At 43.5% G+C, this 13,700-nt stretch overlaps 1 protein-coding gene across 1 annotated transcript; it reads left to right on the top strand.

Annotated features, from left to right (window-relative positions):
• The first annotated feature begins 5,662 nt into the window (after window positions 1-5,662).
• On the top strand, window positions 5,663-12,676 carry LOC113028615 (serine protease inhibitor Kazal-type 1-like). The gene is made up of 4 exons (XM_026179058.1): window positions 5,663-5,806; window positions 6,465-6,565; window positions 12,270-12,379; window positions 12,539-12,676. Exons 1-4 carry the CDS (start codon window positions 5,758-5,760, stop codon window positions 12,588-12,590), a joined length of 312 nt encoding a protein of 103 aa, XP_026034843.1. The 5' UTR covers window positions 5,663-5,757; the 3' UTR covers window positions 12,591-12,676.
• Window positions 12,677-13,700: the final 1,024 nt, after the last annotated feature.

Below are 13,700 nucleotides of genomic sequence, written 5' to 3'. Positions count from 1 at the left end.
AAAATTGCTACACCCCCCGACCTCATTGAGCCATGGCTAAACAGGATTTTGCTACCCCATTGGTTTGACCAAAAAGATACATCACTATCAGATGAATGAGTCTCTTGTAGAAAAATACAGTTTGATTTTTTACCTTTGCAGTACAAAAATAAGGCTTTTCTTTTAACAGATTCTCTTAAACCCCTAACATTTAAAGAACCAAAACAAATGTTAACATTCAACATGAACTATAGACAGAATATCACTCACCACGTGAGAAAAAGAAGAAAAAAAAGTACTAAACGCTGAGCTCCTCAGACCGCGAACAAGTTTCCACTATTTCAGTTTTTGTCATTTTTAGTTCTCCTGTCTTTCCTCAACTTTGCGTCCATCAATGAAGGCATGTGGACCACGAAAGTAGGCCCGTTTACCCGCACGTCTTGCTTCCTCCACCAGAGGCCATAGGCGCTGTCGATCTTGTATGTCCTCCTGCGGCAACATCTCCGCGAAGCTGATGCCTTCTTGCTTGCAGGTTGAAGAGTCTTTGGTGCGCCTCCACAATTCTTCTTTAATTCGCCTCTGTGTAAATAGAATAATGATGTTTCTGTTTCTGCCATCAACTCGTTTCCCTAAGCGGTGGACAATATCAACGGCCTCTTCTAAGTTCAAGTCAGGGGCAATCTTCTGAAGCGTTTGCAAAACCTTCACTCTAATGTTTTCATCTTTGTCTTCCTTCACCCCTTTCAGTTTTAGGCACCACCTCATTCGGTAGCGCTCTTGTTCTCTCACTCTTCTTTTCAAGTCTTCATTTTCTTTAAGCAGCTGTTCATTCGCATTTGCCAGTTTAACAACTTTCAGTTTGCAATCAACTATCTCTGCAGCATTAAACTCTACAGCCTTAGCCAAGCTGGCAACCATAGCTGCACTTTGTTTGTTTTGTTCCTTGATATCCTCCAGTTGTGCTTCAAATTTTTTGTCAAGTCCCATAATGGCTTCAAAAATAGTTTTATTGGAGATATCATCTTCCTTCTCTGAAGATTTTGTTCTTTTCTCCTCTGGCGGTTGTTTTGAAGGAGTTGGCGGCGCCGAGTCTGTTCCCCGTTCTCGCTTGTTTAAGCCCACGTTGGCAGCTTCAGTGCTAGCATAGCCATGGTCACTGACTTTAGCATGCGACGACGTCTTAACAATGGGGTTTGACGGCACAAATTGCAGCTTTGCATTCTTAACAACCTTTTGGGAATCCATAGTTATAGTTCGAGTGGAAAGAGAATAAAGTTACTTAGTAAATTTTGCGGTCTTTCGGAGCTCCTGAAAAAACACGACTGTTCAAGCCGCCATCTTGGTGCCTCCACTCAAACAGAAATCATCACACCCGTAGTGCTTTAGCGCTACCATAGAGAATGAATGGGAAACAGTTCAGGGCCGTTTAGCTAAACAATCCCAGGCTCCCGCCAGCTGGTAGCCCAACTTCAGTAACCCTACAAACGTCACTGCTGTTTAGTTTTCTGTCTTCATTTATGTTGGAAGTGATAGCAGAGCTGTACGTTTGAATTTGTTTCCAAAACCCCGCAGTCAGGACATGCTATATTGTATTTAGATAGAAGCTAGCGAGCTAACTTCCTGCTAACTTCTAACTCCGTTAAATGTCATAAATTCCGTTTTCATGGATGCCTGGATGTTAAACTCAGTTGTTACACCTGGTAGAGCAGAACGCTGATCATTTTATTAAAGATGAAAGACTTTAGACAGTTTTTCAACTCTCAGTAATGCCACAGTGATGTTTGATATATGGACCTGCAGCAGAGTTTAGGCCCAGACACGGCTAGTGACGTCAGACTGAACAACCGGATATAGGGCTTTGGAGCGTGATGTCACGGGGGGTGGGCGTGGAAAGGATTTTGGCCCGATCCGCCATTTTGGGGGTCTAGCGCAAGTGAAAAGGGAGCGAAGTCACACACAACAGCCACGGTTCGTATTTGCTGTGTGGTCGGCTGCAATGTTCGATCACACGACCGGCAAGAGAATAAGCTTGAAAATGGTTTATCTTTTCATTCTTTCCCAACCTGGAAGCGACATGAGGCAGCTCGTGTATCGATGTTACCAAAGGAAGGCGTCCAGCCTGGAGAGCAGCTGTGAGGCGAGCTCCAGTTCTCTTCCATCTCCAAATATCTGTTGGTGCTCCAGACATTTTCATTCCGGTAAGTTCTAAATATGTTCATATCTTTATAGCCTATTAGTTTTATTTTCGATGCGCTCTGAGCTCATAGCAAATTAGAACAAACATCCTACTGAGTGATTTTGCAGAACTACCTTCTATTTATAGAGTTGCTAATTATTTGGCATTATTGCAGCAAACCAGCCCATGAAATGGATGAAACATCGTGACTGGTTTCCAGCGCTACACAAGGGACCTGCTGCAAACAAACCACCATGCCAATCAGATTACTTCTTCCATGTGAGGGTGAAGAGGTGACCCTCCTGGATAAGATGGTGAAGGTTTGCTGCGTTTGGTGAACAGTGTGATAATAAAACCAGGGAAAATGAAACCTGCTCCTGTTAAATGTTCTTAAGTCTTGTGCTGTTAAAATTGCTGTATTTTTTTCAAAAGATACAGTAAATAATGTTAGTAGTGGGTGATGTCATTGTTAGATTATAATATTATTTTATGCCATGTTATACCCCTAATTAAAGATTGTGAATTATTATGTAGTTTTAGTTTGCATTATTCTCCTGAATTAGAAGAAGCTGATAACTATTGCATTAGTTAAACTGATTTGCATTACATTAAACTGCTGACTTGTTGTGAATGAATGATATTGTTTTATGATGCATTATACTGCTGAGTTATAAGAAATCTAATTTGTCTGAGTAGAAGAGAACAGAGTGTGCTGGAGTTTTCTGCCCCATTTCAGCAGGAGCAGATAAACAGGGAGCCAAGGTCGTAGCTCAGGCGCTGTGTGAGAGAAAGCATGTGAATGTTTAGGCTTTGTATGATAAGGTGGGGGCACCAGAGGCTATAAAAGTTTGAGCAATGCTCCACCATTTTGAGATTTTGAGGCTGTCTGCATCAGTGTCCATCTCCCACGCGTGTGTTCATTAAAATCATCGTTTGACTCAACCCGACCGGACCAGTGTTGTTATTGTGGTTTTTCTCTTGTCTCCATCCCCAATATTTTGAACCTTAACATCATGTAAACACTCATGATTTTGTGTAAACATTTTGTCATTTGTAAACTGTAAATGACATCATCATTGTAACTGATGTGATGTTCTATGAAGTGGTTTCAATAAAAAAAAAAAAGAGCAAAAATTAGTTTGTTTCTTTATTCAACTTTTGAACAGTGGGACTCAGTCAGTATATATTCAGTAAATGCAAATTATTTACACGGCAGTGCACTACAGGCATAAATCTAGACCCCTAGATAAAACATTATGGGTCATTCCCACAACCCACAGCTTCACTGTGTTCCAGCAAAGTATCCAATAGCAGTGACAACTCCTCCACAGTAGCAGGTGGGATTTTTCTGTTTTGAGGACGGCTCCTTTTCCCCGTCACTACAGATGGTCTGTTTATGTTTTGATCAAGAGCCTTTTTTTGGGCAGCTGAAGAGAAGTCGTCTATCTTATGGCCAACCTCTGGCTGTATCTTGGTCACATTACCCAGCAAAACCCAGTATGCAGGTTCATCTGTAACAGTCCTTGTGCCACAGATCAACACTGTTGCTTCTACATTAAACAGAAGAGCAGGGACATGGCTGCAGGTCTCTGCGACTCCGGCCTTACAGGTGCAGTGGGCGGCTTCAACCTTCCCTGTGATGCTCACAGTGACCCATGGCTGCAATGCTGGTTCATTCAGTCTTTGAGAGTGCAGTAACACACACAGACAAAGTTCATTTAAAGACAAGAACTATGAGCCAAGGCCGACGTAAATGTGTTTAATCTACTTTATCATAAATATAACAAAGTGTTTAGAAAGTTAGCACATACATGTCATTTTTCATTTCTTTATGTGTCCATCTATAGAACGCTGCATGTTATAGTGTAAATCTGCCTGCAGAAAATGAACCTAAAGTATGTAATGCAAGGATGCCATCACTTTAGAGATGGAGAAAGCATAAAGTGACAATTATGAATCCCTTAATATGATAAGGAGATTCTGCAGGTCATTAATCAATATATAAAATTAAAATAAATTGTATTTTTAGTGACACAAGATACAAACATGGAAGCAAGATGTTTAATTAGGATTATTTATAATAAATATGAATAAATTAGTGCAATTTCTTTAACCATAAAGAATAACTAAATCCTTCAGGACAGTGTCTCATCAATGCACTGAACTCACTGTTATCCCTCTAACAGCCTCCACATGTTCTCACTGTAATTTCCCCTCATGAATGAATTTATGCTGCACTAATCTGAATGTTTGCAGGGAAATCAAACACATTTCACTCACAGTACTCGAGCTGACTTACCTTTGTTTGAATGACGACTTGTACGCGCTGATTCCACAGATAAGGTATGAAATATGTCAGGCTACGTCAGTAGCGGTTGGTCTTCAGGGTTTCTACTCCACGGCCGTATTTCATACAGGTCCACATTTCCAATGCACGCTATTTTCTGCAAGTACCGCTGCTTCACCTCTGAATGAAATCGGTCTCTATACAGTTCATTCTCTTTTGAGCTGCTTTTAAGCATCTTTCTTGTAGTCGTCGTTCCAACACAGTGTGTTTGGTTTGATTCGTAGACCCCGAAAATGGCGCTGCGCTCCCATAATGCATTGCGGCGTGACGTCAACTCCAAAGCCCTATCCTTGGGCACGATACCAACCCCAAGTTGCCCTCCGATGTGTTTATCAGTGTGTGAATGTAGATTAGTTTGCACTTGTGTGAATGAGGCATGTTGTATACAGCGAGTATTCTGGAAGAGTAGAAAAGTGCTGTTTAAGAATCAGTCCATTTACCACCGTCCCCTTTAACCCCTGACTTTGGCACAGGTCGCCTCTTTTATGCAACATCCTCTGGTGATTAATAAAAGAAAAGGACTGCAGGCCATGTGCTGCTGTTTAGGCTCAAACTGTAAACATGTAGGGAGCAAGTAAAAAGTAGTACAACAGGGTGGGCCATGGATACAGCGTAACAACATGGGAATGGTTGGTGATATTAAAGTCCTGTTTGTGGCACATTAGTATATGTGAGGGGCAAACTCCTCAAGATGGGCGGTGACCATGGTGGCCATTTAGAAGTCGGCCATCTTGGATACAACTTTTGTTTCTTCAATAGGAAGAGGGCCATGTGACACATCACACTTATTGGTAACGCCACAAGAAAAATAATGGTGTGCTTGGTTTCGACGTAACGTTATTCATGTCCCTGTGTGTGTGTGTGTGTGTGTCTGTGTGTGTGTGTGTGTTCAGGTGTTTGGGCCATTTTAGCAGCTTTATTCTGTTTTTCTGAAATGTTGGGGTTATTTTGCACAAATGCAAAACCACAAAATCTGAAAGTTTCCCAACCTGGAAGAATACCTCCTTCCAGGAAGCCAAACACAGGGTAACTGTTGGCGTGGACATCCCTGTACTTCTTCATTTTCAACTGGATATTAGTTTTTGGATGCTGTTTTCTTTCTATCCAGTGACGTATTCTTGTGGGAGTGTCTCCTTTCCTTTACAACGAAGCCAATCAAAGGACGGCTTCAGTCAGGACCACAGTGTGTGTGTATAAGGATAACATGTGAAACACACACCTGCTGCCAGAGAAACACGTCTACAAACTGGAAGCTATGAAGCTGACCGTGCTGTTCTGGGCTGTTCTGCTGTTTTCTGTCTGTGGTGAGTTCATTCACAGCACAAACTGATGATCTTCAGAACATTTTCTGTCTCAGGCTCTTCTTTAAATAACTTTTTCCTCCTTTTAACTGAGGTTTTAGGTGCATGTAAAATATGTTAGCAAGACTAATTTAAAAGAATGTTTACAATTTGTAAAAACAAATAATTATAACAAAGACATTCAGTCCATTTCAGTACATTAATTAATTAAACAATACAAAAATGCCTAAATTATCATTCACTGTGTGCTTTTAGGATTCAAGGATAGTCAGAAGAAATAAACAGATTATTTTTTTAGTTCCAGTTTTCTCTCTTGAAACGACATTAACAAGTGAACTGCAGATTATTATCAAACCTTAGTTTACAAGATAAGACCTGATGTCCTTTATGATCAGGAATATATTTAAACTGGAAGAGTTTCTTTGATGTTGTCAGAGACCAAAACATGTTTTTCATATTCACACATCAAAGACCTGGAGTGGAGCAACGTAACAGGACGTTCAGATGACATCCTCTTATTATGCTTACCGGGATTATAATCTGATGGACAAACTGCTGGTTACCCTCATACTTACTGGATATGAAATTGTGATGGTTAAAACAGGGTCGATCACAAGCATATACAAATACACAAATAATACATGTGTGTATGTTTGTGCAGTCCTTTCCCACCAGGATGAGACAGCATCTGTGTTTCCAAACAACCACAAGTTGAGGACATCTGGAGGACCAAGATCAGAAGCTCTTGTTGATCTCACAGAGGTACGAGTTGGTCTTATTCAGTATTTTTATTTCTCCCGTCTTAAATGTTTTCCAGGATCTTCTTAGTGGGCATGGTCACTTCAAATGAATACGACGTTCTTTTAACTAATTACCTTTATTTACGATGCCTTTCTACTTACGGGAGTCGCCCCTTTCAAGATCTTCCCGTTAACAGAGATCAAACCATCAAGTTTAAACATGTATTTGGTTTCTCAGAGCCTCATGGAACTGTTCTTCTTGAGAAACCTTTAACAGCTTAAAGGAAAAACAGTATTGGGGAAAGTTATGGTTCAGTATTATTATTAAAAGTGTTGAGATCATCCTTGTCAAAGTTCAAGGTTTTTATTCACCCCTTTATTAGTTTTGTTTTGTAAGAAACACTTTTTCTTCAGCGTGTTGCATTTGGCTGTGGTCAGTGTCGCTGCTGGGAGCTGGACACAGGCAATATTTATTTTTCTTATTTTTACACAAATATCTGTACTTTCTAGGTGACCTCTAATTTTCTGTTTTGAAATTTAGGAAAGAATGAGGTTATTGTGGAGATTTGCAAGTATTTAGGTGTTCTTTTTGGTCATAAACTGTGTTTTGAACTTCATGCTGATATTACCACCCAAAAAGGTCAGCACAAACTGTACTGAGGTTATTGTACTCGGCCCTGAAAAGCTTAGAAATATGGTATCTAACCAGATTCTTCCTCTGGATGGCATTACCTTGGCCTCCAGTAACACTGTGAGGAACCTTGGAGTCATTTTTGACCAGGACATGTCCTTCAAATCCAAATTCAAATTCAAATTTTATTTGTCACGTACACAGTCATACACAGTACGATATGCAGTGAAATGCTTGGACAACTGCTCGTGACCTAAAGAAAAAAAAGGAAAAGGCTATGAATAAGATAGGAAATAAATATGAAAAATTAAAAAGGGTAAATTTAACTAGGAAGGAATAAAATATAAATTAAGGTTAAAAATGAAATAACTGTACAACACAAATTAGAATGAAGGGTAAATTTAACTGGGAAAGAATAAGATAAAATATATAAATTAAAGTTGAAAATAAAATAACTGTACAACAAAATACACAATATAGAACTATATAAGAATGTATGAAGAAATATAAATATAAATATATATATACACAATAACAGCAGCTGTACAAGTATTAACCGGAAATGAAGAATATAGTGACCAGTGTTGTGCGATCCACATTATGTCTTGTGCAGTGCAAATATGCTTAAAGTGATTTAAGTGATGAAGTGAAACAATGTCCAGAAAGTCCAGTGTGTGTGTAAGAACCATATGTGTGGGTCAGTACTGTGTGGTGGTGTGATTGAGAGACCGTATCGCCTGCGGGAAGAAGCTCCTCCTCAGTCTCTCTGTGTTGGTCTTCAGGGAGCGGAATCGCTTTCCTGACCTCAACAGAGAGAACAGTCTGTTGTTGGGATGGCTGAGGTCCTTCACCATCTTCCTGGCCTTGGTCCAGCACCGCCTGCTGTAGATTGAGTGCAGGTCAGGGAGCTCGGAGCGGATGGTGCGCTCAGCTGACCGCACAACCCTCTGTAGAGCTCGTCTGTCCTGCATGGTGCTGTTCCCGAACCAGGTTAAGATGTTTCCCGTCAGGATGCTCTCTATGGTGCAGGAGTAAAAGTTCCTGAGCACCTTGGAGGGCAGTTGGAAGTCTCTCAAGCGTCTGAGGTGGTAGAGACGCTGTCGGGCCTTTTTCACCACGGTGTTGATGTGACAGGACCATGACAGGTCCTGCGTGATGTGAACTCCGAGGTATTTGAAGCTGTCCACTCTCTCCACTGGGCACTCGTTGATGACGGGGGTCTGGTAGTTCCTCTCCTGCTTAGTGCTGAAGTCCACTATCAGCTCCTTTGTCTTACTGACGTTTAGAAGGAGGTTGTTCCTCTGGCACCAGTTCTCCAGATTCCTAATCTCCTTCAGGTAGGCCGTCTCGTTGTTATCAGAGATCAGGCCCACCACGACGGTGTCGTCAGCAAACTTGATGATGGTGGTGGAGCTGGTAGTGGCCACACAGTCATATGTGTACAAAGAGTACAGCAGGGGGCTCAGAACACACCCCTGGGGGGCTCCAGTGCTGAGAGTGGTGGAGGCTGAGACATGTCCGCCCATCCTTACTGCCTGTGGTCTGCCAGTTAGGAAGTTGGAGATCCACTGACACATAGATGAGCTGAGTCCCAGATGCTCCAGCTTGGTGGTGAGTGTGGAGGGAATTATGGTGTTAAATGCAGAGCTGTAGTCTATGAAGAGCATTTTAACATAATTCCCCCTTCTAGTGTCCAAGTGAGTGAGTGATGTGTGGAGGAGATGAGAGATGGCATCGTCTGTGGAACGATTTGGACGGTAAGCGAACTGTAGTGGGTCCAGTGTGTCTGGTAGTGAAGAAATGATGAAGTCTCTGACCAGGCGTTCAAAGCACTTCATCACTACTGAGGTGAGGGCTACAGGGCGATAGTCATTGAGAGAAGCAGGGTGGGGTTTCTTCGGGACAGGAACAATGATGGACTCTTTGAAGCATGTGGGGATCACCGACTGAGATAAAGAGATGTTGAATATCTCAGTGAACACAGGAGCTAGCTGGTATGCGCAGTCTCTGAGGATACGACCTGGGATGCCGTCTGGTCCTGCTGCTTTCCTGGTGTTCACTCTCTTGAAGGCTCTCCTTACTTCATGCTCGGAGATGACGGTGCTGGCAGTATCTTCCTGTCTGCAGCCGTTAGCACCGCTAACACTAGCATTGTTGGAGACCTTAGCTGCAGCCTCGAAGCGAGCATAGAAAGTGTTCAGCTCGTCTGCCAGAGTCACGGCCGCGTTCGTCATACCGGTTGTTGGTGCTTTATAGTCCGTTATTGTCCTTAGTCCCCGCCACAGGCTCCTAGAGTCACTCTGTTGGAGTTGTGACTCTAGTTTCCTCCCGTAGCGCTGCTTCGCCTCTTTCACCGCCCTCCGCACGTTATATGACGCGGCTTTGTACGGGTCCATGTCCCCCGTCATGAGTCCCGTGTTGTAGGCAGCGGTGCGGGATCTCAGAGCGTTGCGGATGGTTTTATCCACCCACGGCTTCTGGTTGGGAAACGTTGTGATAGCCTTTGTCTCCACGGTATCATCCGCTAGTTTCCCGATGAATCCCACAACCGCTTCCGTAAACACGTTGACGTCATCGTCGGAGCTGTTTCTGAACACGCCCCAGTCTGCGTCATCGAGTGCGTCCTGTAACGCGGCCACCGATTGATCCGTCCAGCGCGCGACCTTCCTCTGAACCGGAACCTCCTGTTTTAGCCTTTGTTTGTATTTTGGCATGAGGAAGATGGCGGCGTGATCAGATTTGCCAAACGGGGGGCGGGATTGTGCCTTGTAGCCATCCTTGACCGTAGTGTAGCAGTGGTCCAGTGTCCTTTCACCCCTGGTGGGGCAGGTGATGTGTTGATAAAAGTTCGGCGCTGCGCGTTTGAGGTTGGCGCTATTAAAGTCCCCCGTCACAATAAGCGCAGCGTCCCGGTGTTGTGTCTGGTGCTGTGTGAGTGCCTCATGCAGCTCGCATAAGGCGGTGACCGTGTCCGCTTGTGGTGGAATATAAACGGCACTTACAATGACCGATGTAAATTCCCGAGGTAGATAAAAAGGACGACACATGATGGACAGTAGTTCCAGATTTGGTGTGCAGGAGCGTGTGAGAGGAACAACGTTCGCACTGTTGCACCAGTTGTTGTTCACCATTAAACACACGCCGCCTCCCCTTGACTTCCCCGAGTCCCGTGTCCTGTCCATGCGGTGAACCGAGAAGAACTCGGCCGGCTGGATGGCGTGGTCCGGCACCGCTGGGTTCAGCCATGTCTCGGTGAAGCAGAGGAGATTGCAGTCCCGAATGTCTCTCTGGAACTTTATCCTGGCCCTGAGGTCGTCAAGCTTGTTCTCCAGTGACTGGACGTTGGCGAGCAGGATGCTAGGCAGAGGTGTGCGGTGTGCACGAGCTCTCAGCCTGTTCCTGATGCCGGCTCGCTTCCCTCTAGGCTGGTGACATTCGTCTGTCCTGGCCTGAAAGGAGACGCTACCGGTAGACTGCAGCGAGAGCTGCCAGCATCTGAGCCAGACTCTGTCTCTCATCATGGTCACTAAATGCACAGTCATGGCAGGTTTGTAATAAGGCAGATCGCGCTAACATAATATGCACTGTTAGTTGATTATTTACCTGCTGCATTAACGGGAGAGGACGTGCAAACGTTACCGCTGCTGCTGGGTTGAGATTCACGAGTCCGGAGTGAATTAAAAACACGACATTCCTTTAAGGTCATCGCGTGTTTTGTGAGCAAATGCTTTTGCATATTCGTAGTGTTTCCTCCCTTAAATGAAACATCTACTTTGCAAGTATTGCAAGTTGCCCTGATGTCATCTGTTCTCGTAAAGTCTAACCAAACTTTTGAGCGTTGAGCTTAGGCGCCGTGTTTCCTGTCAGGTAAATGACGCTCCGCAACATGGTGACGTCATTCGGGGCGACTGGAATCGATAAGGGAATCGTTTGCAAAAATGGCAAACAATTCCAAGGAATGGAAACAGTGGGAACAGGTTCTCAACAAGAACCGTGTTTCGATACCCATCCCTATCCCCAGGTACCTGTAGCTGTCCTCTATGTCTGCAATGTTGCCTTCTGGTAGTTCGATCCCCTCAGTTCTGACTACCTTCCCTCTCACTCTTAGCATACAGCTTGATGTCATCCATGAACAGGAGGTGGCTGCTGACAACTGCGTAGCCAGTCTTGTTAATGATCTCCAAGAGATATAAAACTAGGAATTACAAATAAATAACATGCTAAATTGGTAAATTCGGTAAAATTAAGGGATTAAAAGGTACTATTTACTAACTATACAATACTATACAATACTAACTGTACGATAAACAAAGACAGGACAGAGAAACTGGATTGTGCAGGAGGTACTTGATGGTGACTTGTGCTATGGGCGAGTGTTGTACGCCACATCCCCATTGAGCACCTGATGAAGGCTCTCAGGGTCCTGTTGATCTTGTACAGTTCTCGGCGTTCCAGGATCCAGCTGTGGGGCACTGAGTCATAGGCCTTCTTGCACAGGTTGGTCAGCCTAGTGTTGCAGTCTCAGCTGACTGCTCGCTCTGCCAGTAGCTGGTGTTTTGTGCCTCTGGTATTCTTGCCAATATATGTGTGTGTGAATATATACATATATATATATGTATATATATATATATATATATATATATACATATATATATATATATATATTAGTGCTGTCAGCGTTAAAATAACATCAACGCCATAACTGAATTAACACGGCAATTCTTCGTTAGCGAGCCCCGTGCGTGGGGCTGCACTGCGCTAACTAACGCGTTAACGAGCTGACCATACTAACGCATTGAAATATATATATACACACACACACCTGTGTTTGTGTGTGTGTACTATAGATACTGCTACTTGAAAACATTTGTTCTTTGCATGCAGAGAGCAATTCCTTGTTTGTGTACACAAACAAATAAAGATGATTCAGATTTTCCTGATTCAGTTAAGAAGTTAAGAAATGAGCACCTGTTAATGGTGACCCCCGTGTGGGTCTGTTCAGAGGTCTACCAGGCACTGGAGGTTAAACCCAAGACTTGCTGAAGGGATTAAATTAAGAATCAGTAATCCTGTCACTGCCTGCTTTTGTATCCAGCCCAACTGTGGGAAGTACGAAGGAGGAATCTGCACCAAGGAGTATGCTCCAGTATGTGGGAGCGATGGAAAAACCTATGACACCGAGTGTCTTCTCTGCAAGAAGAACAGGCATGTAACACACACACACGCACGCGCACGCGCACACGCACGCACACACACACACACACACACACACACACACACACACACACACACACACACACACACACACACACACACACACACACACACGCACACTGAATCTATGTTTGTTTTTCTCTCCTACAGAGAAGAGAAGAATACTGTGAAGGTGGCGAAAAAGGGGCCATGCGCTTCCTAGATGGCTATGTTGCACTCATGGGTGTTAGATAGGGCCTATTGATTTCCTGTGTTTGTGTTCTCAATAAAGTTACCTTCTGCAGCATGTCTCTGGTCTAATCCTTTAACACAAAAACACCCTGACAACAGCACTGATCACAAACAGGTTTAATTTAAACAGTAATAACAGTAAGTGGCTCAAACCTGTCCCACAAAGCTGTACTTGGACTTTTCTCATAATACTATTTATTATAGGTACGCAAAATGTGGTGTAGTCAATGATTTGTTCATGAGAAACAGTAATTTCATCATCACACATTTCTGTGATATAATCACAACTTATGTGTAGACAATACAACAAACGGTGGAAAAGTGTATGTCCTGCCAAATGAGCAAGGTCTCTTCTTTAGTCACAGCTAAGCAATATTTTACACGAGTGTTTCTGACATACCAAATATCAAACACTCCTATAGCATGCCAGAAGATAATGCATGTATTATTGCAGGTCTACCTTACAATATAAAGCACCCTGAGGCGACTGCTGTTGTGATTTGGCGCCGTGTAAAAAAACTGAACTGCAGTCTGAAGTCTTGCAGCTGAATAGAATCTGGGCTGTAAGTTTAGCTCACTTGTTTTTGCTGAGTTTGGATGAAATGGTTTCTATGAGCATTTAGTGGCGATCCTGAGGTTGTTGTGGACACCACACATGCCAATAGTGTTCAGCTACAGTTCACCCCCTCTGCCCCCGCTACTGGCAGCTTTGGGTCTCAAGAGGTTTTAATTTAAAGAAAAAAAGTTTTAAAAACTCACTAAATGTACTATTTTCTATATAGGGTTCTTCCCTTTTCCTTCTGTGAGATGAGATGTCCACAGTGGAAATTCCCAGCAGAGACACCAGGGGACCGCTGCCCGGACTGCAAACCTGCAGATTGGTTTTGTATGTTCTGCCTTTTATTCTGATCATTTTTGCCGTGTTAGATTATGGAATCAAGAAGGCTTGGATGTCCACTCACCACAGCACACAGAAAGAAGTGCATCATAACTCGTGTTTCATGGTGTGGTCTGCTGGGGCAGCAGCATACTGGGAACAAGCTGAAGGCCTGTTGTGGGACGCCCTCTTGACCCAGTGGTG

The sequence above is a fragment of the Astatotilapia calliptera genome, chromosome 2 (genome assembly GCF_900246225.1).
Source record: "Astatotilapia calliptera chromosome 2, fAstCal1.2, whole genome shotgun sequence".
In the NCBI taxonomy this organism is placed as follows: Eukaryota; Metazoa; Chordata; class Actinopteri; order Cichliformes; family Cichlidae; genus Astatotilapia; species Astatotilapia calliptera.
This window is presented reverse-complemented; position numbering and strand designations above follow the sequence as displayed.